We start from the raw sequence: 25,626 nt of genomic DNA, 5'->3' as shown, positions 1-25,626 counted from the left end.
GAAATCCACATTGCTTCTCTTTGACCTGCATTTTGTAGACTTCTTGAGTCTGTGACAGCCATCTGTGTAGACATGCATCAGGCAAGTGTCTGTGTCTTGCCCCACCGGGGTATGTGTTAGGTTGAGCAGCAGAAGCTGCATGCCAGGCTCCTGCTTGTTTCCCCCACTGCTTTCTTCTCTGGTGTGCACCACAGCGGGAACTGATCAGCTCTGAGTGATGCAGCATCCTCTGCTGCAGCAGCACAATGTGGTGCTCCACAATAACGAGGTGATGAGCCAGTGCTGCCATAGGGAACAGCAGGATCAGGGAATAAGCCTGAACCTCAGGCCTCTGGACAAGGCTGCCCTGAGGGAAGCAAGAGTACCATATGTTCCTGAGACTCCCCACACAGAAGCTGGTACAAATCAGGGGGTCTCCAAACAGCCCCTGGGTGTGATGCCCACCCTCAGCAGGTTTGCGTGGTCACGGGGACAGACGTGCTCCTCTGTCCTGAGTGCCAGAGGGTGCCTGGGGGCTTCCAGCCCTATGTCCCAGGTTAGTGTTTCATGTGTGACCCTGGGGCCGTGCTGGCAGGCTGAATGTGCACACTGGGTGGGTTTTCTGTGAGAGAACCACCTCAAGAGGCAGTGCAGACACAACCACTGATGTCAGTAAGCTCCTTAGTAGCTTAAGTCATCAGGATTATTGCACTATTTCAATAGAAATAGCATTGTTCCCTTTTATATTTATCAGTCCTAACTCATTAGTGTTCTCCCAATTCATACGTGCATAGCCAGCCATTTTTATAACTGACCACATTTGCTTCTACATTGAACTCTGTTAAGCAAAGCAGAATATGATCCTACTGAGGTGTTAAAAATGTAACTCTTCAGTAAATTAACTAAAAGAGAGCAAGTAACTCAATTCTTAAAAAATCAGCAGCAATGAAGACAAAATGGCGCTTACCAGTGAACATGTGGAGCATAGAGTTGATTGTTGGGTAAAAGATCTGAGAAAGTTCTGTAAGAATTGTGCCATTTTGCTTTCCCCTGCAGCTTTGGCACCTTCAAGCGTATGCATGTGTATGCATTTTATAGTTTGGAAAGGTAATGTCGTTAGAACTGAAAGGAAACTGAAAGGCATGAGAGGCAGACACAGTTCAAACGTTGTCACTCATGGGCGGTGGCAGTAATGCTGTGAGGTGCCTTCCCTCCAAGCTGCAGGATTTACTGAGGCTTGTAACACTCGTGGAAGCATGGACTTGACCAAGGCCACAGCCAGCAGGACCCGGGGCTCAGCACCAGGCTGGCTGGCTGGCTCCCTGGTTCCCAGCCAGGGATGGAGCATGGCTCGTGGGAGGCCATGGCCTCGTCCTGCCTCTGTCTCTTTACCTGACACTGCAGACGTCGAGCAGAGCTCTGGGGAAATGCTGTCCAGGGCCACTCCTGGGCACAGCAAAATTGGTCATTACCTCAAAGTTGTCTTACTTTTTGTTTGTTTGTTTGTTTGTTTTGTTGTGTTGTTTCATTTTTCTTTTTTTCTTTCCCCCCTCCCCCCCCCCCCTCCTTTTAATCAGGCTATTTTTTCTGGAGAAATATGAACTGTGAAGGGGTGTGAATATGTTTGGGGGACAGAATGGGAGATGAAATTGTACTTGACAGACTGCAGAAATGGCCCAGAAAATTTAAAGGATTCGGTTCTACAAAGATGAGGTAAGGTGAAGTCTTCATGAGCAGGCTGTGGAGCAGCAGCAGAGATGATCCTGCCCCAATGTGCAGCATTTGCTGCCCAGCATGCTGGGGTGGAGTGGTCAAATCTGATGGTAAAAAGAAATGAAAAGTAAATGGCTCTTCCTGGGAGCAGGGGCCCTGCTGACAAAGGACTCAGCTGTAGCTAAGAGAGGCTTTCCTTGCTGTCGGGGCCCCATAGGATTTGGAAACTGCATCCAAGGCTAGGAGGGATTTGATTGCAAACTCCCTTTGCATCGCACTTTGAACTGCTGCACCACAGCAGTCCCAGAAGTCCAGACATGGCTATTTTACAGATATAGTGTTTTGTAAAAACAAACAAACAAACAAACAAAAAAAACAAACTTGTGCAGCTGCATATAAATATGCTATATTATGTTAGCTTTTGAACCTCTCACCAGTTGCTAATAGTTACATACTCAAATCCATTAGCTATATTCACCAAATCTCAGAAGACATGATAAAACTCCCTAGTGTTGCTCATAGCATGAATGGCTTAGCTTTTCTGTCAGTCTATCAATTTTACTAGGGATGACATTAAAGCAAACAGGTCCAGAATATAGCACCAGTAAAAACATGGTGAAGTACTTGCTATATTTCAAAATATTTTGAAAGTAAGATATTTTTTTTTTAATCCTACAGTTGCCATCCTTGATCTAGAAACAAAATCCACACTTTGTCAGCTATTATAAATTACATCTCAGCTGCTCAATTATAAAAATATCAGCTGGAGAGAATTAAGAAAACTAAACTGTCTTGGCTAGGAGTCCCTGTTCTTTTGATGAGAAGCTGGTGGAGCTGAGTGCCCTGTGACCTCGGCAGTGATTAAGCAGTAACTCTGTTCCCTACCCCCAGAGAGGTTTGGCTACACATGGGCAGCCCCAGTGGGAAAACCCCCGTCCTGGTGCTGCTGGGCCACCACTCCCTGCAGGTCTCTGGTGGGAGTGGTGCTGGTGGCTGTCTGGGAGCCGAGGGACCCAGTTAAGTCCTGGAGCCACAAGCAGCCTCTTGGACCTGTGGGGTTGCAGGAAAGGGACAGGGAAAATGGCAGCAGGTGGCTGGCTACTGACTGGTGGGAGAAGGGGTCTACCCTGGAGGGAGATTGCTGCCTCCTGTTGCTTGATATGAAATGAGTTTGGGCAAACCGGACTTTGTACATCTTTGTAGCCCAAGAGGTTTGTGTCCGTAATGCCTGGCAGCCTCACCATGTCCCACCTCACCAAAAGCCATCTGTGGCTAACGACACTGGCCAAAGACACTGATGTGATATCCTAGTAAGAAAAGGCAGGTGAGGGAAATGTGAGCCCTTTTTGCTGTGGTCTTCGTGACCGAGGTCTGTGTTGCTGGGTGAGTTCCCCAACCTCAGAGGGCAGCGCTGTGGGTGACAGCAGGTACAGCTGGCATGGGGGCATCAGCATGGTGTCACAGGAGCCCTGCCCGGGGCTTTGCACAATCCTTTTGAAGCACTATCAGTTAGATAAGATATGTGCCTTATGTTCAGGTCAGGATAACCTGGGCAAAGTTAGCGCAGGCTGCAATAGCACCAGATGCTTCCAGTGAATAAGGATAATTAGTACTTTTTCTTACACAATAAATAATTTAGTTTTAATGATATTTTAATACTTTTAAGCACCTGTTCCAAAACATACTTTCAGAGCATTTAGGTGGTGAGGTGAAAACAAGATTGCCTGTGATGATTTTGGCACAGCAGTAGCAGATGGCACCTTGTACCCAACCCCTTCACCCTCGATGGGTTACAGTGGTTGATAAAAAATTGATAACTCAACAAAATTTCCCATGCCTGTTAATAATTCTTCTATAAAAGCTGCACATTTTGCCCTGTGTCATTCAGTCACTTTTAGCATGAAGGGACTCATCCTGGCCCTGGTGCTCGCCCTTGTGGGTAAGTCTAAGCGTTACTGGCACTTCTGAGCTGTGATGGCCACCTCAGGAAGCTGCATCTCCTCGGGGACTTTCAGGGACATTCATGGCACAATCTGCTGAAGCCTTTTAATGAGTTTGGCTGTAAACTGTTAGATTTCTGTGCCTAAGTGTAGGAGCAGGGGAAAAGCAAACAGCAGCCAGTGAGGGGGGCTGGGGCAAGCTTGCTGTCCCACAGTATGTGAGGTTTGCCCCAGGAGTGCATTACTCTCTGTCTGCCAGCCATTGGCACACTCAGTAAATGAATAATAAATGTAGTCTCTGCAGAAGTTTGGGTTTTCTCATGCATCCTTCTCTCTCCTCCCATGCAGGGGCTCAGAAGCGTGACCTTGGTAAGTGTGCTCCCACCAGCCAGCGGCTCCAACGCTGGCCTCCCTGGCAGCCCTGCTGTGCCCTCTGCTTGTGCCCAGCCTGCTGGGGCAGCCAGCCTCACTATTCTTTACCGGGACGGTTCCTGTGAGTAGCACCACAACAAAGGAGGCATTTCTGTTTTTTATTATTTAATAGAGCCCATTTTTCATACCGGCAAGACCTACCTGTATGACTATGAGGGACTCATCCTGCATGGGCTGCAGGGCAGGGGGCTGGTGATAGCAGGGGTGAAGCTGACCTGCAAGCTGCAGATCAGCCGCGTGTCCCGCAGTGACCACCTTCTCCAGGTAAGTCGCAAGGGACGTGGGAACCCATCCATCTGCCTACATAACGCAGAAGTCTGGGTCATACCTCCAGGTTGGTAAAATAAACAAGAAAAAGATGCAAACCTGGCACAAAAGCTTAGGACCCTTCCTGGTGCCGAGATGACTGCAAGTCCAATGTCAGACTCCGGCAGAGATGTTCACCCTCGCATCCTTCAGTGCCATGGGCGGGAGCCAGAGCTGCCCAAGCTCTGTGGCCATCAGCACCTGCACCTCTTGATAAATCTGCCTTAGGTTCAGGTCCAGGCAAAGACATTGCAGGCAGCTGCTTTAAAGCAATGTCCTCGTGATAGTTTAAGTAAGGCAACACTAAACTCGAGTATGAAAATGATGCAAATTCAAGCACGAAATATCAATGTTTCAGCCTGGTCCATGGCTTGAGAAAAGCTCAGTGCTGAAATTCCTTCATCACATGGGAAATTCAAGTCTGTCTCCATTATCTTCCTTTTGATATTCTTCACATAGGCATTAATTCAAATGTGAAGAATGATAACAGTAATGTTTTCACTTGATATAATGATATCAGATCTGGAAGTGCTGTTACACATAGAAAAGATGAAACCAAACATCTTAAAAGACTGGCATGGAACAAAAGACGATAGAAAAGGGATGCCACCATGGCGGGGAGGAGAGCTGTAAGAGGGCACTCAGCATTCATCCTAGGAGTTTACTGAATCTGCTGTATTACTGAAGCAGTTACTGAAACAGTGAGAGGGAACACCTATTATCAAATATAATACAATTCTGCAACTGCATGATTGTTGTAACCTCTCAGATAGTGCTATGACTTTAGCAACTACAGACAAAAGTCAAGTAGGATTTACTCTGAGAAGGAGGCAAGACACTGTTGCTGCATTGATTAAAAAACAGGGCCACTAAAACCAGTTCCCTCTGCACAGGAACACATACTTTTATGGAGGAAGGTGGGAGGCATGTGTATGTATATGTGACTATGTGTGTGCATGCAGGCACACATTTCCCACTAGGTAGCAGTCAAGGACTTGCAAGCAAGCTGTACAGCTTGATAAGCTGGAAGCAATGACAGCCGCTTGCAAAGAAGGCGACATTCGCCCCACTGGCCCATGCAATGTGAGGTCCTGTGGCCATCTCTGCCTCCCCATCAGCTGTGCTGCAGCCTTGGTGCTCTGGGATGTGCTGGACAGGAGCAAACACAGCCCCTGTGAGTCTACGTAGGCTGCTTGACGGATAACTTGGCTGATTTTCAGGCTGAAGGGAGATCACACTGAAAATTTGGGGAAAATAAGTGAGTATCCTTTCCATACAGACAGTTGACAGCCAGTTTCACTCACCCTGCAAGCTTCACCACATTTGCTGAACTTTTGCATGACCCTTTCCTGGCAGAAATCCTTTAAGGAAATTGCATTTTTGAGGCCATGCCCTAGCCCCAAAACAAGAGTCTGAGGAGGAAAACATTTCTTGCAGTGTTGAACAAGTGACTTGTGTCTGTCTGTGGACTAGAAAAGTCCAGTTTCCCCGTTACTGCACTGTGGTGAACAGGATGAATATTCTCCTAATTCTGTTCACAGGTTCAATCGCCAAAGCTGGAGGAATACCACGGCTTATGGCCCCTTGACTCCTTCACTCCATCTTCAAAGCTCACAGAGACCATTGCTGCATGTTTCAGCCAAGCCTTTAAGTTCGAGTACAATGAGGGCAGGGTGGGAAGTATTTATGCCCCTGAAGACTGCCCCGTCCTGTGCACGAACATAGTGAGAGGGATTCTGAACATGATGCAGATAACGATCAAAAAGTCACAAAATGTGTATGAACTACAAGAGGTTGGTTTCTTTTCCATTCTGACTTTACTTTTATTCTCGTTATACTGTTCCATAGAGGCTTGCCTGAACATAATGCTTTCCAGGCAATTTTCATTGACCAATTTATTGCTGTAATGAAAGGCCATTTCCAGCGAAAAGTTCATTGTGTTTAATCAACACACAGGCTGGGATTGAAGGCATCTGCCAAACCAGATACGTTATCCAGGACGACAGCAAGAATAACCGTGCCACCATTTCCAAAAGCAAGGACCTGACTGACTGCCAGGACAGAGCAGTGAAGAACACGGGCATGGCTTACATCCGCCCCTGTCCCACCTGCCCCCTGGTAGGACCAGCATGAATCCTCCTTTGCGCTGGCACCAGCAGGGAATTTGGCTTGTCTGTGATAAATTAACTGGTTCCTGTTCACATTTATGAGTGGGTCTCTTTGCAATTTTAGAAAGTCAGAAATGTGAAGGGCACGGTGATGTCCACTTACAAGATGAAGTATGATGACAGCGGGGTTTTGATAACATTTGCTACGTCGGAGCAAGTGTACCAGGTTTCTCCGTTCAATGAGCCTGATGGCACAGCAGGCATGGAGGCAAGGTAGGTGCTGTGCATGTTGGTAGTGTGGCAACACTATAATGAAAGCTCTTGCCAGTCCTATAACATTTTCAGTTAATCCTAAGCAATGCGCAAACCTGAGAAGTGTGTAATCTATGTGTGGTCAGTGCAGCTCCCTGCTGGGCACCCCTCAATCTGCCCCAGCAGCTGTACGTGCCCAACTCTCATGTACAATGCTACTGAAGCATTTTTTTCTTTCTCTTGAAGACAAGCACTGGTTTTGGTCGACATCAAAAGCACTCCCATAAATGTACCAGAAGCTCAACTGCAAAACCAGGGAAGTCTCCGTTATCATTTCTCAGAAGAGCTGCTCCAGATGCCAATTCCTCTCATAAGGATAAAAAATGCAGATGGGCAGGTATTGGAAGCTTATTCTTCATTCCTTTTCATTATTTATAAGGTTAACAAGTCATCACAATATTATTTTAGACATGGCACCTTTCAACTTTATGTTTTTTTTTTTTTTTTTTTTTTTTTTCCCTACAGTTAACAGAAACTCTGCGACAATTAGTTAAGAATAATGAGGAAGGAGACACTAAAGAATCTTCAGCCAAGTTCTTACAAATGGTTCAGCTGTTCCGTCTAGTGACCCTTGATCAAATCAACTCTTTGTGGGAGCAGTTTGCCAGTGAACCTCCATACAGGTAACTGTACTGCTGTCAGCCAGGATTTCCCACCAGAGGAGCACTGGGCAATGGGGGTAATTGTCCTCCCCTCCCTGGCAGGCACTGGTTCCTGAGTGCTGTCTGTGCTGCTGGAGCTACTGACACATTCCAGTTCCTTAAACAAAAAATCCATGATAAGAAGCTGAACATCTGGGAAGCACCTGTTGTTCTCCCTCTTGCCTTCCATTTCGTTATGCCCAACAAGCAAACCCTAGAAGTTGCCTCAGTGAGTACAGATAATTCTTCCTTCTCTTACCCTGTCATTCATTTCTGAAGGTGAATTCACAGGATTACAATCAAATGATGCAACATATTTCCTTGATATTTTGTAAAATGTAAAGTATTAACAAACATGGGAATGGTCTAGAAAATGTTTCCAAACACTTGCTGCCAAAAATTTTTCAATGGCTTTGATATTTAATGCTGTTAAAACCCACAGATTCCAGGGAAATTGCTGTTTTCTTTTTGCCAAATACAAATAAAAAACAACAACAAAAAAGAGGAACTGTAGAAAATAATGCAGTGTAACCAAAATATAAAGTACATACCTTGTAACTGAAGCAATGCTATTTGCTTTAATTTTACCTCAATCACTAGCATTTTATTTAACTTCTAAAAATATTTAGAAAAAATCCAACGCAATTTTGTCTATTTGCTTTTCAGATATAAGATAAGTTTTCACTAAATACCATCTCTAATAAGTTGAAACATTTACGACTCTGGTTCTTTCTTCTGCAGTCTTTTCTGACCTGTCCCCAAATTCAGAAAGCACCAATGCTTCGAATACTTGTTTACCTGGGGTATGGTAGCATGGTAAATAAATACTGTGCTCAGCCTTCATTTTGTCCTAATGAACTTCTTCAGGTAGGTGACTCTCATTTCTTATTTCATAAGGGGTGAAGAAATTATTTTAATGACTCTAATTTACCTCTCACAATGCTGGCAATTAGGTAACTAGGTGTTTACATGCCTCACTCTTAGCTGTGATCACCTGCAAAATTGCTAAGATAAAATGAAATGCTGAGCTGATGCCTTTGAAAAATCTGGTCTTAACAGTTCAGAATTTCAAATGTAAGTGGTAGAAGCCTGTGGGTATGACAAGTGCCGTAAACAACTTGGAATTTATGTATGACAATTCAGGATTAAAGCAAAATAATTATGATTCTTCTCTCTACTTTTACATTAGGTAGATCAAACTTAAAAATACGTATTAAAAAGGCATTGAAGTGTGAATATAAGCAAAGATATGTCTAGATATGTCATAGATTAGGGCTTCCAAAGAGGCCCTGCTACATACTTGCATATCACCATCAGAAATATTCAGGTCGTTGTCCTTGGACTATGCAGCTCAGGTTCCTTAGTCAGCAGGACTACAGTTCTGAGACAGCCTGCTGCTGCTTGGAATGGGTTTAAATCTTCCAAAAAAAGACTGAAACAAAGGTCAGGCTTAGGGACAAATTACTCTCAGTTACAACACTGCAAGGAGAAAATGAAGTTTGTGCGTATGTTCTGTGTTAATGATGTCCTGATAATGATGGTGAGATTCTTCCTGGGAGAAAAATCTGAACATCTTTACTCAGGGCTTTGCACCAGTAGTTGTTTTATTTGCTTTGGAAATGAGTATTTTTATACGCTATTACAAGATTGCTGCCTGACATGATTAACCACTGTCTGATGTGTTTTCAGCCACTCCATGACCTTGCTGCTGAAGCTGTCAGCAGAAGCCATGCTGAAGACATGGCCTTGGCCCTGAAAGCTATAGGCAATGCAGGAGAGCCGGCCAGTATCAAACGCATCCTGAAGTTTTTGCCAACATTTTCACCTGCTGCTACTTCATTACCAAGCAGAATTCATGCTGATGCCGTACTGGCCTTGAGGAAAATTGCCAGAAAAGACCCTGCAAAAGTAACTGAAATTATTATTTAGAAAAATATTTTATAGGGTGTAATTTGGGTTGACTTAGCAATGCAGGGATAATAAAGCCATCAGGTAATGTTAGCAACTCTGGGCAGATATAGTTACAGGTCTTGTCTTTTCCTATGTTGTGAATTCCTGACATCACCCTATCCTGGCTGACATTCTGGGAAAGAGACTGCTTCAGTTGCGGTAATGTTGGGCGCCTTACTAATGGCTGTTTCTTCCATCCCTGTTCGCTGTGCAGCCAGCAGCATCTTCATTTCCAGTGACAGGCCCCATGCTCAAGTCTCTGTTCCGGGTTTTGTTCTCTGTTCACAGCACATCAGACATGCACAGTTTAAAAAATATTTCTTCCCAAGGAGTTATGTGGTATTCATAGGTTGTATCTTCCTCCTCCAGGTAAGGGAGATCTCTCTCCAGATCTTTATGGACAATACACTTGCTCCTAATGTCCGCATGATGGCTTGTGTTGTCCTCTTTGAAACAAAGCCTGCTCTTCCAATTGTAGCAGCTATGGCCACCTCGCTGCTGTCGGAGACCAGCCTACAAGTAGCCAGCTTCACGTACTCACACATGAAGGCTTTGGCAGTAGGCAGGATCCCACAGCTCTACAATCTGTAAGTAAAGAAAAAAGTACATTTTTTAGTTGCAAGTGGTGATTTTTCTTGCAGTTTTCTAAGAAATTGGTCACAGTTGACTACCTTCATATGATTTTAACTCTTTATTACTCAGATCTGCTGCGTGCAACATTGCCATTAAACTACTGAGCCCCAGACTTGACAGGCTGAGCTATCGTTACAGCAAGGTCATTCATGCTGGTGGTTATTCCCGTGAGTACCAGATGCCATGTTCCCTGCTTTGGCTTGCTTATCTGAAGGCATCTATTGTGTTCCACAATTTCCACACAAAATCCTGTCATGGGCTGTGGGCTTAGTGCACTCCTGAAACAGAATAAAGCACAAGAGTCTCTTGAAATGCAAAATCCCCTGAAGGTGTTCTACTACTCTTTGGGTATCTACTGGGGAAAGAGGTGTCTTATCTGCACATGGATTTAGGCCTCCTTCTTCAGTCACTGTGATCCTGTTGACTCTGCCCTAGAACAAAGATTCCCTCTTGGGGTTACAAGCTTGAGGACCTACGGGGCTGAATACTGACAGAATCATTTGAGATCTAGTAAAGCATGCACCTAAGGTAACTTACAGGCACCAGTCACCTCGGAGACCCTAAGAAAAATCTCTGCTGCTTTTTGTTCCTGTTATAGATGTGTATAAGGCTGGTGCAATTTGGAGGGTCTATCTAATGAACAGTCCCAACACTATGTTTCCATCTGATATAATCACAAAAGTAAGAGGATATTATGCAAATACTGCAACAGACATTATAGAGGTAAGTATTTCATGAAAACAACCAGATAGATACAACCTAGCTACACATAGCATTACTTGTTAAGCCACTTGGACTGCAATGTAGTGTTTGCCTCTATCTCTGTCTGTAAGGACTGGAGTGGAAGGGAAAATTTAGATAATGGTTATGATTTTACTTGTATTTGGGCTTTTTGACATGTAGATTTAGCAATGAAAACATTCAGTATAGGCATGAAAATCTAAGAGAGCAAAGGAAAGCTTACATAGCAGAGCATTTGTCTGCCTAACTAACGTCACATGATGTGTGGGGCATTTTGCCTAAGTACAGGGAATAAGCAGCTGAAATTAAACTTCAGCCAGCAGTACAGCCCCAGCAGATTGAAACTCCATGTAACAGCATGCAGGCATTTACTCAGCTTCTTGGGCAAGCTTTGCAGCCGGGGCTGATCTTTGAGCTGCCCTAAAATTATCCCTGCTGACTAGTTCAAAGCTCAGCACATCCTCAGCATCTGCAGTCATAGCCTCCAGTCATCTGCCTTATAAGTGCTATGGCTTCATGAAGTATGTATTTAGAGTGGCCTCCGTGAGTGTAATACCTGGTAGAAAGGTATGAGAAAGGTATACCTGCGCTCTCTGGCATTTGGGCTGTGATGTTCAATGCTGTTTCCTACAGGTGGCTCTACGATCACAAAGCCTAATCAATATTATCAGGCAGCAGAATATTCCCTTTGCTGAATATGACACATACAAGACACTGAAGGAACTCGGTAAAACGGTACGTCTTTATGCACCTTCCTGATTTGTTTGCAATATGTAGTTCCCACCAGCCCAGGGTTGCATCAGCTACCCTCCTAGCCATCCCTTTGATGTTCCAGTGAGAAAGGAGTCGGCCATCCTGTTTGGTCACAGAAAGATGTTCTTACTTATATTGTACTTAGACTGTGAACAAATACCATTTTTTTCACTGACCATGTGTCAGCACACCACGCAAAGCTGCCCTTAATGTACAGTACAAAAGATGATGATGATGCTGGTAGCCAAAATTCATCTGTTTTAAAGTGTATGTTAAAACATAGTAAGTGGTTGCTCTTCTCTCTTAAAATGGTTATTGAATAAGACTTTTGTTCATGAGCCCTTGGGTGCCACCCACTACTTAGAGCAGCAAAAATTACAGAGTCCTTACTTCATCCTTATGTGGGGAAACTCCCACTGAAGTCAGTTATGCAACATAAGGAAGGCCACATCAGTTCAGACTTGTAAGATGTGTACTACTTTTTTTGGCTAAGGAACCATAGTTAGCATCCTTCAAATGTGATCTACATTTTGTTAATACAATAATGTATTTTAAGAAAATGTATCTGCTTCTTCCCTTTCTCCTCCTTAACACTGCAGTTTCTGGGATGGAAAGAATTGCCTCCAGAAGACCCTCTGGTGTCCACTTACATCAAAATATTGGGACAGGAGATTGCCTTTGTTGACATTGATAACAAAGTCATTCAGCAGACCATAATGGTACTGACAAGGCTGTTGCCTTTTTTGTTTGTGATGCAGAATAATTTTCCCTTTCCATCTCATCTTCCCTGATTATTTAACCAATTTCTCTGTATTCAGAGTCTGACTGGATCATCAAACTGGCAGCCAGTGGTGAAAAAAGCAGTGGAAGAGGTCCAGCGAGGCATTTCAGGCCAATGGACCCTGCCGGTGATGGTGGCTGAGCTGCGGCACGTTGTCCCCACAGTGGTTGGCATGCCACTGGAGCTCAGCCTGAGCGGCACCATGCTGGCCCAGGCTGCGGCCTATGGTGAGCTTGGGACACCTTATTGAGCAATTTCCTCACAATAATTGTGGTTCCAATCCCTCTGCTGAAAGTAAATCCCTCTGTAGTCTCAAAAAATACTCTGTAATGGGGAAACACTGTCCAGACACCTCCACAGGGGCAGATAAGTAATCACAGTGTTTCATCTGGGACATACTTCTGTAACTGTTTCAGAGTAATAATCATGAAGTAATCCTGTGAAGTATTTCAAAATGTAAAAGCGATGCCCATGCATTAACTACTATGCTTATTGAAAAAATAGTATCCCCAGCATTTTTATTTTTTTGCCTTGTTCATATAATTTCTCTCTGTCTCTTGCAGTTGATATTCAGCTGTCACCACCATTATCTGACAATTTTAGACCATCACAGTTGTTGGAAACCAACACAGATATTCATGCCGATATCCAACCAAAGTAAAAATGATATATTTTCATATATACACACACCTTCGTTTATATTTATATTTGAAATAGTTATATTAAATATCTTATTTGTCCCAGATTTGGGATGACTGTGCTAGTCTCGAGCAGTGAATCTGTAAGAAAGTAAGACAATCATGTGATGCTTTCAGACCATGCAAGCCTAGCACAGTGCACTGAATCAAAGAGAAATGTGGCGATGTTCTGCCATTGCTGAAAATGCTCACGTTTCTACCTGCTCAGTGACTAAAGCTACTAAGCTGTGAAGGCATTTTTGATTACATATGAGAAAGTTTTTCAGAAGGCACAAGCTGGGGGGATTTCAGGCAGAAAAGGAAAACACTTGTGGATCCACAAAAGCAACATCACTAATAACAATAATGATGATAATAACATAATAATGATATATGATATGATATAATAATGATAATAATAAAAATAGTGAAAAAAATAGACAAAATCTGAAGCTATAGGAAGATTCTGACATTAGCTTATTATCAAGCAATGTATCAGTGATTAGGCTGCGAGAGGATCCATGCAAGTTTTATCAGATAAATCCCTTCATTTTTTTCAGTGGCACTTTAGCTTTTTTATCCTGTTACATATCTTTTTAAGCTGTTAGTAGTGGTTTTTAAAATAAACGGAACACTAAGAAAATGCAATTCTGCCTTTCAAAGATAAGTACATGCATGTTAATTTGTACTTTGTAATTGCATGTTTTTATTTTCACTCTTTCAGAGTATATTTCCATATGATTGCAACAATGGGGATTAATATGCAATACTTTCAGAGTGGTCTTGAATTTCACGCAGAGTTCAGTGCCAACACTACAATGAAATTTGATGCCACGGTTAATATGAAAGAGAAAAATTTGAAGATTGAAACCCTTCCTTGCCACCAGGAGGTTGAGCTTGCAGCTGTAAGGTACAGAAGTTAGCCACATTTCACTTGTTATTTGTTACTGATTGTGAGCTCCCTGTTATAAGATCATGAGCCTACAACTCTTGTCAGGCTCTGCTGTAGTTTGGTAGCCATATGAAGCTTAATATTCTCTTTTGTATTGCCCGTAGCTCTCTGGTATTAAAGACAATTGGGGTTAAGCAAAATCAGATGTTACTTGTTTGCCATTTGTCACCTCCACAGGAGTGAAGCTTATGCTATTTCAAGAAACATGGAAGAAGTAGATTCTGAAAAGAAGACCCATATTCTCCCCGAAGGAGAAATAACAAGTATCTTCAATCAGAAGTTTCAGTCATCAGAAATATCTTCAAGAGCTGAAAGCTGGAAGGTAATGAGGCCTCACATCGCCTTCACTGCAGGCAGGTAGAGAACAGAACAGATCTCACTGGGGCTGAGCACCCCCAACACAGCAGCTGCCTAATCAGATCACAAACAAGGAAACTGTGAGACACAGCAGGTGCCTGTTGTATCCCAAACCAGGCCTAACAATAAGTCTCAATATGTTCAAGCCACTTTCATTCAGGGCCTGCTGGCTCTTGTCATCTCATGCAGACAGGTTGCTCTGACAGCATGTCTTCCTTTTGCTTCATAGTCATGGGGAGGGGGTGTGAAAGCCACGTCCTTTGTACAGTACCCTGTTTTTCAGAGCCAAAGCAGTCTGGAAAGGATGGCTCAGGCATCCTTTATTGGGAAACAAACTGTATATCCAGTTTCCAAGGATTCCAGGGATTTCCAAGGGAATCCCTGCAGGGGTCTGCCCATTCTCCGATGTGCTCTTCAGCTTCTGAGGCCTACTGCTGGCATGGAAAGGATATACTAACTGCAAATACAGCTGAGGAATAGTATCCCCAAACTGGTTCAGAGAAATAGCACCTCTAAAGAGTCCTGGAGGTTCTCATTGGGAAGTTTGTTTGTGAAACACCTCCTGGGAAAGGCTGGCTAGGAGACCTGACCTCTTCCACAGAGCACTTTGGAAAAAATCCCACTTCTTCCAGTGCTTGAATTTCTAATTTTAAGCAGTGCTTCCTTTCTTAGCCAGGACTGTCATCATTCTCATAATTAATAGGAATACAGCAAAGATTTTATGGGCTGTGACTTTTTTTTTTTTCTTTTTTTTTTTCTTTTTTCTTTTTTCTTTTTTTTTAGTATTTTCATTTACCATATTTTTGTTTAATACAGCAAAGACATATCCCTAGTGTGATATCCAAGGGACACCAGCAAGCCTCAGAAGAGGAACATCGCCACAGTGTAGGACAAAGATCTTATGCACGTGTTTTCTGTAGAGAATTATCCAGTTTGGGATGTTCTGCTTGTCTCAGCCTAAAGTCCCGAAATTCTGCTTTCTTAAGAAATACTTATCTGCATAAATTAGTTGGAGAACTTGAAGCCAAGATAGTTTTGAAGCCAGGTACAGTAATGAAAGAAATCTTTTTTTCAATCTCTGTGAATGATGCTCATGTGGCACTGTACTGAACTAAAAGTATCTTGACTCTAGTTCATACAGATGCTGATATTGAAAAAATACAGCTGGAGATTCAGGTTGGGCCCAAAGCTGCTTCCAAAATAATCAATGTAGCAAGTTCAGGGTCTAAAGAAGAGGAGGAGACATCTCTGTATGAGAACATTAAAGCTAAACTGAAGAAGATCCTAGGCATTGAAAATGTGTTCAAGGTAAGAGATTGAGCATTGGATGGGGGAATATTTTCCCATGAACAAAACCAAGGGTTTGAAGTCCAATGTGGAAAACTGGCATGGGAAAGCAAGGATTTTTGTTTGGGAGGGGTGGGTCTTGGTGAGTTCTGATGCAGCTTCTGAAGTGTGGGAGGCAAGGAAGTGCTATTTCCTTGAAAAGCTGTGGTAAGCTGCTTGTCTGACATCTAGAGAAATGTTACAGAGCTGTAAATTCATAACTCTTTGAACTGTTTTGGAGGTTGCAAATAAGACACGGCACCATAAGAAACAGATTCACAGCAAAGTAAAGACTGCTGTTACAGACCTCTGGGTAGAGCCCAGTGCAAACCCCCTCTCCAGTTCGTCTTCTTCTTCCACTGCTTCCTCTGCTGATGGTAATGAGCCTGAAGATAAACATGAGAATGAAGAAATAAGGCAATTTGGGAAGAAGCATGGCAGCAGCAGCAGGAGCAGCAAGGGCAGTAGCAGCAGCAGCAGCAGCAGTGCAGGCTCTGACAGCAGTACAATCTGCAGCAGCAGCAGGGAGAACAGCTCTGGAGACAAGCACTGTAGTGGGGACAGTGAATATCCCAACCAACAGGTAATTCACCCTGACTGGATTCTTTATACTTCTTCTAGTGAATGTTTTTGTACTAGAAATCAGGAAATTGTGCCCAATGGGCAGGTACCGAAGAAAGAGAAAACAGACTGTTTGTTGCAGCATGGATGAGGTAACCTAGCAGAGCTCTTTCCTGTTTTTAACCTCTGGTTCTCTGAAGCATTTCAGTTCAGAATTTCATATTCCAGAAGGTTTCAGTTTAAAACGTTTAAACATTTGCATCTTGTTTCACCTTTTTTTTTTTTCCATATTCAATACTGAACTTATTAAAGCATTTGTCAAAAGTTAGTTGTTTTTCTTCTCTTGGATCTTCTTACATACTGTCTATCTTCACAGGCATATCTACCCATTTACCAGTTTTGGTTCAAGCCAGCAGATGAACAGGTACATTTTCTGCTTATGCTGTGGGGGGCCTATAATTGCTCTCACTAGCTTGACTGGAACTTAGTTCAATCAAAATAAAAATATGAAAAATTAGTTCTGTGATTAATTACAATGGTAAACAACTTGCTTCAGAGTGACTTTCTGTTGTTGCAGGACTCACAAAGGGAAGTTCTGAATAGCAGCAGCAGCAGCAGCAGCTCCTCTTCTTCTTCAGTTAGTGATGAAGGCATCTCTACAGCTATGTCTCAGGTGAGTGTCTTCATACACAAGAAAAAAAAACATTTACCATGGATTTCGAATGAATGCATGTTTATAATAACATTACTGTGGTACTTACAAAGGTTGTAAGAGCACTCCCTTGAAAGACTGGCAAAACCACACATGCACTGAATAGCTAGAGTGATGATCTATGACACTGTCATGTACTTTATATAAAAAGACTTGAATGAAGCTTTTCCTTTACAAATACTTTTTATTTCTGTTCTTATACAGTAATTCTAATGCTTTGACTTTGGTCTCTATTTCCTCCCTACTGACTTCAGCCTAAATTCTTGGGAGACAGCAAGCCACCAATACTGGCTGCAATTCTTCGTGCCATCAGAAGAAACGAGCAGCCGACAGGATTCCAGCTCGTACTGTATGCTGACAGACAGCCTGTCAGATTCAGGATACAGATTTTTGTTTCAAGCATCACAGAATCAAATAGATGGAAACTCTGTGCTGATGCTTCAGTAATAAATTCCCATAAAGCTTCGGTGAGTTTAAAATGTGATCAGTTCAAATGCAAATGAAATATAACAGTGTTACTATGCTTTGTACAAAAAAATATGTATTCCCTTCTACTAGGGTTCCCTTAAATGGGGTACAGATTGCCAGGACTACCACATTGCTACTCAAATTGCAACAGGGAAGTTTGCTTCTCATCCAGCTATGCAGATGAAGCTGGTGTGGCCAAAAGTACCTTCAAGTGTCCGAAGAACTGCAAGATGGTGAGATTATACTTCAGTTTTTGAAAAAGTCACCCATGTCAATGCTTCAGATAATTAGATTCAGTTCTGCAGTTTCTGATCCAGAAGAATTTCCCCTCATCAACAAAATTTTACGTCAGATTATTTTTTTCAGTCTCTTTTTTTTTTTTTTTCTGTGCATTCATTTCCTCAAAATTTAGTGCATTTCTGTTTGCAGGAAAACTGCTTGAAATAAAGTGGATGTCAGGATTGACATAATTTATTGTAAGCTTTTAATTTAAAGTGCCTGAATTAGGAACTTGGTCTCCTGATGCTTCCTAATCCCTGGAGGCTCTAAGTAGAAGCCTAAACTTAGTTCTCTGAAGGAGTCTGTCTCTTTTTGACTGTACAGGGTGCCTTAAGAGAGTTATTTCCTAATGCGGGCACCTTACCTCTGGCATCTGAAGAAGATGATGTGAATACTTCCGCAAGATTTATTGAACACTAAACAGCAAATGTTGCATGATGCTTAGTATAAGAAAACTAACTTCTGTATTCAGTTCATATACACAACTATCCACATATATATCCATATTCTATATATTATCATTGTATTAATTCATTCATTGTACTTGTACATGCATTTACCCACAAAAGCACTGAGACCTGTATCTAAGCCTCTTTTATTTTTTTTCTTCACAGCAATACCAAAATATTGACACCTCAGTTATAGATACAGCTCAGGCTTTCATGTTTAAAGGGATACAAGTGATTTGATTAACAAATGTCTGCTGGAGAGCAGGCATTTAATTTTTATATGGGATTGTATTACCTTGATGTCCCCTTATTATACTGGATGAAACCATCGAATTGACTATCCCGGAACAAAGCTACAGAATTCAGCTTTGTTCTTCTTTAAGACTATGCCTTTATATATATATATATATATATATATATATTATGATTTATCTGTCTATCTATCTATATATATATTTCTTTCTGTATTTCTCTATTTAAATACAAAGACTTTGTAATGGAACCTGATCATAGAGGCTCCTCTGTCACCTCATTGACAATCTTAGTGGGCAATGGATCCTTGCTAAAACAAAATCCTTGGATACAATGGATCCTTGCTAAAAATGTGTATTGAAGGACTGAAACATTAATAAAAAGTCATCTATTTTTTGGTAATTTTGTATTTTAGTTTTTATGTAATCGCTGCCTATTTTTTAACTCTGAATGTCTTTAGAAAAAGGTGGTTATACTTTTCTTCTCAGGTCATGCTGCTATCCAGTCTGCTGAAGACTGTTTCACCCATTAACACTGTTAAAATCTGCCTGTTCCTCTTCCCATAGACAACACCAAGTTACAAACCCTACTATAAAACATCTATCTAACAGAGAGTGCATATTGCTTTATGGGGGTGCTTCAGCCGGAACAAATGTTGAAAAAAAAATTTCAGAGATAGATGGTTTTGATCAGTTACTTTGTTTTTCAGGTTCTACAGATATCTTCCAGGGGCTGCATATATGCTTGGGTACTCCCAAAGGCAACAGCGTGGTCCTTCTCGCCAGACAACCATGGTTATGGCTCTGACATCTCCAAGAACCTGCGATGTGGTCCTCAGGCTACCTGAGGTAAATATTTCCACTATCTTTTATTCTGGAGCAATACATATGTATGAAATTGAAGATTAATAGTGTTTTTTATCCCACTTTTTTTTTTTTATTTAATTTTTATTCTATTAAACCATAAGGAAGTTCCCCCGTCACAAGGGCCTTGTGTTCACATAGTTGATTCTGTTATGAGAATATCTTACAGCATATTTCTTTCTCATGTAGCGTGTTGACACTTGAAATAAAAAAGAGGTTGTAATACAACAATCATGATTGATAACACATAAGTAATTATTGATTAAAAAGACCACTCCTCCAAAAATCTTCAGGGAGGTGATAGGTTTTGCTATGTCTTGGAAGAGATAATAATACCAGGCCGTAGGGAATCATGATGGATAAATATTAGCCCTCAGCATACAGGCAAGAAAAGGATGAGCATCTCAAGTAAGCAAGCTGTTTGTACTGTGAGCAAGTGGTATGTACAGCTCAGGAAAAAAATGTGAATTCGCAAATATCAAACTTATTTGATAATATTGCTATTCTGTAGATTGCAGATGTGTCAAATTGTAGACCTCTTTCATTCTGTAGATAAAAGACTTAATTTATTTTTAGGTTTGACCTAAATCTAGAGTCTAATTTAGATTTCAGTCAATACAGGCCTCTTTGAATGTTATAGGAAAATGCTACAACATCTCCACACTGTATTTGGCATTTATGTTCATGTTTGTTTTCTGACTCATTTTCAGCTCACAATTTACAATAGAGCCATCAGGCTTCCCCTGCCATTCCCTTCAAGTCCAGGTACTCTGACTTCAGTGCTACCATCTCCTGACTGGGACATCTTTTCTCAAACAACCTTTTCAATCATCGAAAACCTTAAAGGTCAGCAATTAACTACGTGCAGAAGTACCTACTTTGCAGATTTTTGTAAATATGACTCATATTTTTAAAGTAACTTAAAAGTGTTTTATGCTCACTTGAAAAATCAGTTGGACTTCACATAGAAGTAAACCTGTCAGTAATGAAAATCTTTGAGGCTGCAAAGATGTAAGGAAATGAAGCATGTTAGCAACATTAAGTACCACGACAAACAGTGATTCAGACATATGCTCTCCCCCAGTATATCCATTTGAACTTCATTGCAGAGACTGCTCCAGGAGAAAAAAAAGCAATACAAAATTTATGAGAAGGACACTTAAGTGACCTCAGGTTTGTGGTGTTCTGCTTGAATTGTACTGCTACAAAGAAGCTGAAACAGCTTAAAAAATATACGCATTAATTTCCCATTGCACCTGATTTGAAAGGTTTATTTATTCATTCTTGCTGTATTAAGACATAATCATAAGATACTTAGGTTAAATTATTAGTGGAAAGGCTTTATGTAATTCTGGGATAAGGAGACACATTTTGCCTGAAATCAGTGGTCTAATATCATGCCTATGTATATTTCTTTGCATTTCATATTTCTTTGCTAAAAACGCAATATTAATTAAACATCTGTCTGTTAATTAAAATTGTTGTAAAATAATTTCTAATTGGAACTGGTAAGATTTCCAACAAAATACAATAACAGTGAAAAAAGGAGAATTTTACTTGTTTCATTTTCCCCTTCCCACTTAAAATAGAGTAACTGTCTTGAAGTATAAAAGGTTTACTTTCAACTTATTTTTTTTCAGCTCATTGTTCAGTCTCCCAAAATGTGATCACAACCTTCAATGGAGTTGAGTTTAACTATTCAATGCCTGTGAATTGCTTCCACATCTTGGCACAGGATTGTAGTCCAGAACTCAAATTCCTGGTTATGATGAAAAGACTTGAAGAAGCTGCTGACCTTATGGCAATAAATGTCAGACTCGCCAGTCAGTAAGTAATTGCAAACATAATGACAGATAGATGTCAAGCTGATATAAATGTGAAGACCAGACTGTAAGAGCAGAGTGGTACTTCATAAGACTCATGGAAAAGTTACTGACATCAATGGAAAGATTTCTAGGAATGACACTGAGATTTGGGTCTTTGCCTTTGAGAAGTCCTTTATTTCTGAAATACATCTGAGGTTCACAGTAACCTAAAGTCTTTACTGCCTGAAACTCTTCATTAATTTGTAAGCATTTAACCGTCTCATTTTAGTTCTCAGTAATTAGGTAGAAACATATACTATAAATCCAAAAGGGACTACTGTAATAATTTAGTCTGACCTCCTATGCTAAACTCATAATTAGGACTAGTTAGCACCTGCAATCATCTCAGCAGAGATGTTGAGAAGTGGACATACCTAAAAAGGGAATTACTTATCCCAGATTAGATGAACTCTCTTAGGTCATCCTTTAGTTGGTACATGATGTACTAAATCTATTTGAAACTAATTTAAGACATGCTTTGTTTCGTCTTGGAGCAACCATAGGTTCTTTAAAAATATAGTCTGATATTCTAAGTAGTATAGGATTATGCATACCAAAATCATTGTAGGGAATGTTCTTCAAAGTGCATAAATAGGCTTTGATATGTAAGGTTTCATTACAAGTAATTATTTATTTTTGAAGATTGTGTGCCCATCTGTTCCATAATCTTAGAGAAACAGAGAGAAACTAGTATTCCCTGCACCTGTTTTGTGGAAGAACTAAAGGATGGTTATTTCATAGACCATATCTTTCGTGATACATTCCTTGCCACTGTATCATTTCTCATTGTTAAATACAGCATTCATGTGCTTTTGAAGTGCTTATGTGTCATATTTCTTCATTAGAGCAAACACTGCTATCAAGAAAATAATACACAGGCTATTCAAGCTGTAAGAGATCATAACTGCTGTACAGAACCCAATCTTCCTCTGAAATGTAAAGCACCTTGAATATATGTGAACATATAAGAGGAATTATATTGTTTTGTAGCAAGGGTTTCTGTAGCCTGGTGTCTTACTGCTTGAACTGTGACACAAAGATGCTCAGAAAACTGGGGAAAGGGGTATTGTGAGTACTCCTTTTCTGGCACACTTTTCTGGGCTCTTTTAATCTTCTTCCCAAAGGGTAACAGGTAATTATTCACAAAATGATATCAGCATCCTGCAGTTCTACCAGGACTAGAAACTGTGATATGAATAGTGAGAAGGACATTTATTTATACTCATTTCCTTTACTTAAAGTAAGGTTGACATGTATGTTTCCAATGGACGCATCCAGTTGAAGATTAATGGTGTTCAAACCCCAACAGATGTTCCGTACACACCCAGTTCTGGTAGGAGACTCATCTTTCTATTTCACTTAATCTTTTCTGCTCTTTTGAAGAAGGACATAATCCTGAAAATCCCTCTCAAGGTGAAGATCACCCTAAAATGAGAAACAATTGGATGATTTTAATATAACTTCATAGTTGCTTTCATGGGGGTGATAGGAAAGCTGAGCAAAGAAAGAGGTGCCAATCTTGTGTGTCCACAAACCAAATAATGCAGGGCTAAGGCACCTTGTGCTGTCCATGGAGACGCCCAGAACAGGCAAACAGGTCTCCCCTGCCATGGCCACGCTAGTCACAGGGCTTTGGCTTAGTCCAAGGCAGGATGGGATCTGATTTTTCTCATTTCCACCATTTCTTTTAATTTCCACCATACGTCACAGTATGCATTGTCTCCATGAATTTAACAGGGGTTCAGGTTGGACCCTAAAACAATAACCTCATTTGCAAAGGTATCTTTTTGCTTTGTTGTTACAGATGCAAGCATGCTGATCAGCAGTGAAAAGGAAGGCTTGTCACTAAAAGCCCCTGAATATGGTATAGATAAGCTGTATTATGATGGACATAGGTTTGAGGTATTATTTTTTTCCCCGTGGTTTTATTTTTAGAAAAAAAATATCTAAGTGCTTTTTAAAAATTATTATTTATTTATTATTTCCATAAAGATTCGGGTTGCTTTCTGGATGGCTGGGAAAACATGTGGTATTTGTGGAAAATATGATGCTGAGAAGGAAAGGGAATATCAAACGCCCAGTGGATACTTAGCTAAAGATGCAGTGAGTTTTGCTCAGTCTTGGATCGTCTCAGAAGATGCTTGTGCTGGAGGTATTTGGATTCTAACATATATTAGTATCATTGTCTTTGACTTATTCATTAGTCACATGAATAGTCATAAGATTTACATATCTGATTTATATTAATTGTACAATGATCGTATTATTGTTCATTATTTTGTGATTAATTTCCTTAGACTGAAACACAGTCCGTTCTCCTGAGTTTAGTAGTTCTCTGCAAAGTCTGTTTTTATTGCATTTTTATATCATCTTCTTATACATTACCTAACTACCTGAAGTTTGTGCATTCTAGATAAAATTATAAATCTAAATTTCCCCAAGCTGATAATTTAGTATGAAAAGTAGATAGTTTAACTGTTAACAAAAGACATTTTATCTTGTACTTAAAAGTTTCATGCTTTATTTCCATTCTGTTGTTTTCAGGCTTTTAAATCCCAGAAAGAAAAACAAAAACAAAAACAAAACAAAACAAAACAACAACAACAACAAAACTAGCATTGGCTAACAAAACAGAGGGCACTTATGTGGGAAATAGATGTTTTAATTTACTCAGGCTGAAGATGGAATTAATCTGAAATTGTCAGACAGGGAATGACTGTTCTTACCATTTAGCTCCTGTATAAAAACAACATGAGCATAACTGAACACGGTAGGGTGCACCACAACTCATGGGCAAGGGGTGGCATTCTGGAACATGCTCTCAGGGTCAAGCTCCCCTGCTGAGACTGGTCTAGGGGAAGCCCAGATCATAGAGTCGTAAGGCCTAAGCTGCTCAGCCATGGCAAGGTGGCTGCGATGCAGAAGTGGATATATGGATATAGAGGAGCCACTACTGACCCAAAATGAAGTGCTGTTGTAGTTTGGGTAAATTTGAGTGCCAGCAGAGCAAGGGTTGCACAGGTATCTTTTTGGATTTCCACACCTGTGCCCAACCTAGATCTGACTTAACATGCCTCCGTCCTGGGGATTGTTCTCCAAATGCCTTACAGTCCAAGTCTTTGATAGAAAATAGCACTCCCTTGAGTGAGATTAGTTTCACGTATCTTGTGTTTGTCAGTATGGCCATTGGTCTTAGTTGTTGCTAATCCTACGCACTAAATTCAGAAGTTATTTATATAAACTATAGATTATTTAAAATAATTCATTTTTTTTATAGCTTGCAAGCTGCAGCATAGATTTGTCAAAGTTGAGAAGCCAGTTGCATTTGACAAAAAGGTCTCAAAATGCTTTTCCATGGAGCCAGTTTTACACTGTGCAGAAGGCTGCTCAGCAACCAGAACCATTCCCATCTCTGTGGGTTTCCACTGCGTACCAGCTGGTGAGTCTAAAACAGTGTACTTGTGCACAATGCAAGGTGCATGTTGGATTGTGATTCTTACTCTTACGCAGCTCCCTACTCTTACTCTTTCCTCTTCTCCATAGTGAGACACAGAGCTACAGCCCAGGCTTCATCTGTCTGTTTAAGTTGCTCTGCTTGTTAGGATGCTAGCATAGGAAAAAAAGCTCTTTCTCAGGCAGGGACACTGCATTTCACCTTTTCCTCTTCTGTAAATTAAAAAAAAAAAAAAAAAGAAAAAAAAAAAAGGATGAAATATATTAATAACTTTGCATACCAGAAAATAAGCCATATTAGCAAGCATCATAGCTAGAGTTCGCACTACCTAAATATGAATGATGGGAAAAGTGAACTTTTCTAAAAATTACATCAGTTCAACAGTGGTACACACTAAACCCACAAGAACGAGCCTCAACACTTAGATTCAGATGTCTTACTGTTTTCACCAAGAGTTGTACCTATATAATGGTTTTGTGATTAATTTTTATATGGCTTTGGGTTACGCCCTGTTGCACACACGTGCTGATGTGAAAAACTGTTGATGCTGATCATACCAGCACTGAGCCAGTACCTCAATGTAATAAAAAACAAAAACTAGTCACGTGGCTTCTTTTTCCTCTTTTCTCATTTACAGACTCCACTCTCAACCCAGAGGAGGCACAGATGAGGTTAGACCAGAAGTCTGAGGATGTAGTGAGCACGGTGGATGCTCACACGGCATGTTCCTGTGAACAGCAGTCGTGCTCAGCATGATGCTCCACTTCACAGCACTCACGCCTCTCTGCACTTCAGCGTTATTGCTGACAGGCTGTGGAACTGGGGACACGGTTGTGCAACCCAGCGAGGCCAAGGCCGTGCCTGCTTCACAGAATTGTTTTCCCCACAGTTATTTTGAGATCTCCGAAGTAATTCTGGGTTCCCTTAAGCGGGTTGGCTCTCTCAATAAACCATTTCTCTCTAAAAGCGTTTCGTCGAGCTTATTTCCCTCTGTGCATCTGCTCCCCTGAACTTGGACTTCCACGCGAGGCTCCTGAGGCAGGCCGCGGGCCCTTCCCCACCTCCCAGCGGCGCCCAGCCCCGGCCTCCCCCGGCCTCTCACCGCGGACCCAGCCCCGGCCC

General features: G+C 41.3%; 1 protein-coding gene across 1 annotated transcript; it reads left to right on the top strand.

Annotated features, from left to right (window-relative positions):
* Window positions 1-3,591: 3,591 nt before the first annotated feature.
* LOC116492087 (vitellogenin-2-like) lies at window positions 3,592-25,260 on the top strand. The gene is made up of 35 exons (XM_032192539.1): window positions 3,592-3,631; window positions 3,981-4,001; window positions 4,177-4,328; window positions 5,912-6,163; window positions 6,327-6,488; window positions 6,603-6,751; window positions 6,977-7,127; window positions 7,256-7,413; window positions 7,495-7,660; window positions 8,173-8,298; window positions 9,121-9,339; window positions 9,751-9,968; window positions 10,084-10,181; window positions 10,613-10,737; window positions 11,389-11,490; window positions 12,108-12,227; window positions 12,327-12,516; window positions 12,853-12,946; window positions 13,691-13,876; window positions 14,096-14,240; window positions 15,092-15,320; window positions 15,408-15,583; window positions 15,843-16,184; window positions 16,539-16,586; window positions 16,740-16,835; window positions 17,129-17,341; window positions 17,433-17,575; window positions 19,032-19,170; window positions 19,896-20,031; window positions 20,826-21,012; window positions 22,292-22,377; window positions 22,855-22,952; window positions 23,043-23,202; window positions 24,328-24,489; window positions 25,142-25,260. Exons 1-35 carry the CDS (start codon window positions 3,592-3,594, stop codon window positions 25,258-25,260), a joined length of 5,208 nt encoding a protein of 1,735 aa, XP_032048430.1.
* Window positions 25,261-25,626: the final 366 nt, after the last annotated feature.

Source organism: Aythya fuligula, chromosome 8 (assembly GCF_009819795.1).
Source record: "Aythya fuligula isolate bAytFul2 chromosome 8, bAytFul2.pri, whole genome shotgun sequence".
Lineage (NCBI taxonomy): Eukaryota > Metazoa > Chordata > Aves > Anseriformes > Anatidae > Aythya > Aythya fuligula.
The sequence above is the reverse complement of the archived record's forward strand: the minus strand, read 5'-3'. Positions and strand labels throughout refer to the sequence as shown.

Excerpts from the sequence above, each read along its gene's own strand:
- LOC116492087 (XM_032192539.1), top strand. The coding sequence starts at position 3,592 with ATGAAGGGACTCATCCTGGCCCTGGTGCTCGCCCTTGTGG. Across the intron at positions 10,738-11,388 it reads CTGCAACAGACATTATAGAG|GTGGCTCTACGATCACAAAG; the intron begins GTAAGTATTTCA and ends TGTTTCCTACAG. Across the intron at positions 12,228-12,326 it reads TCATTCAGCAGACCATAATG|AGTCTGACTGGATCATCAAA; the intron begins GTACTGACAAGG and ends CTCTGTATTCAG.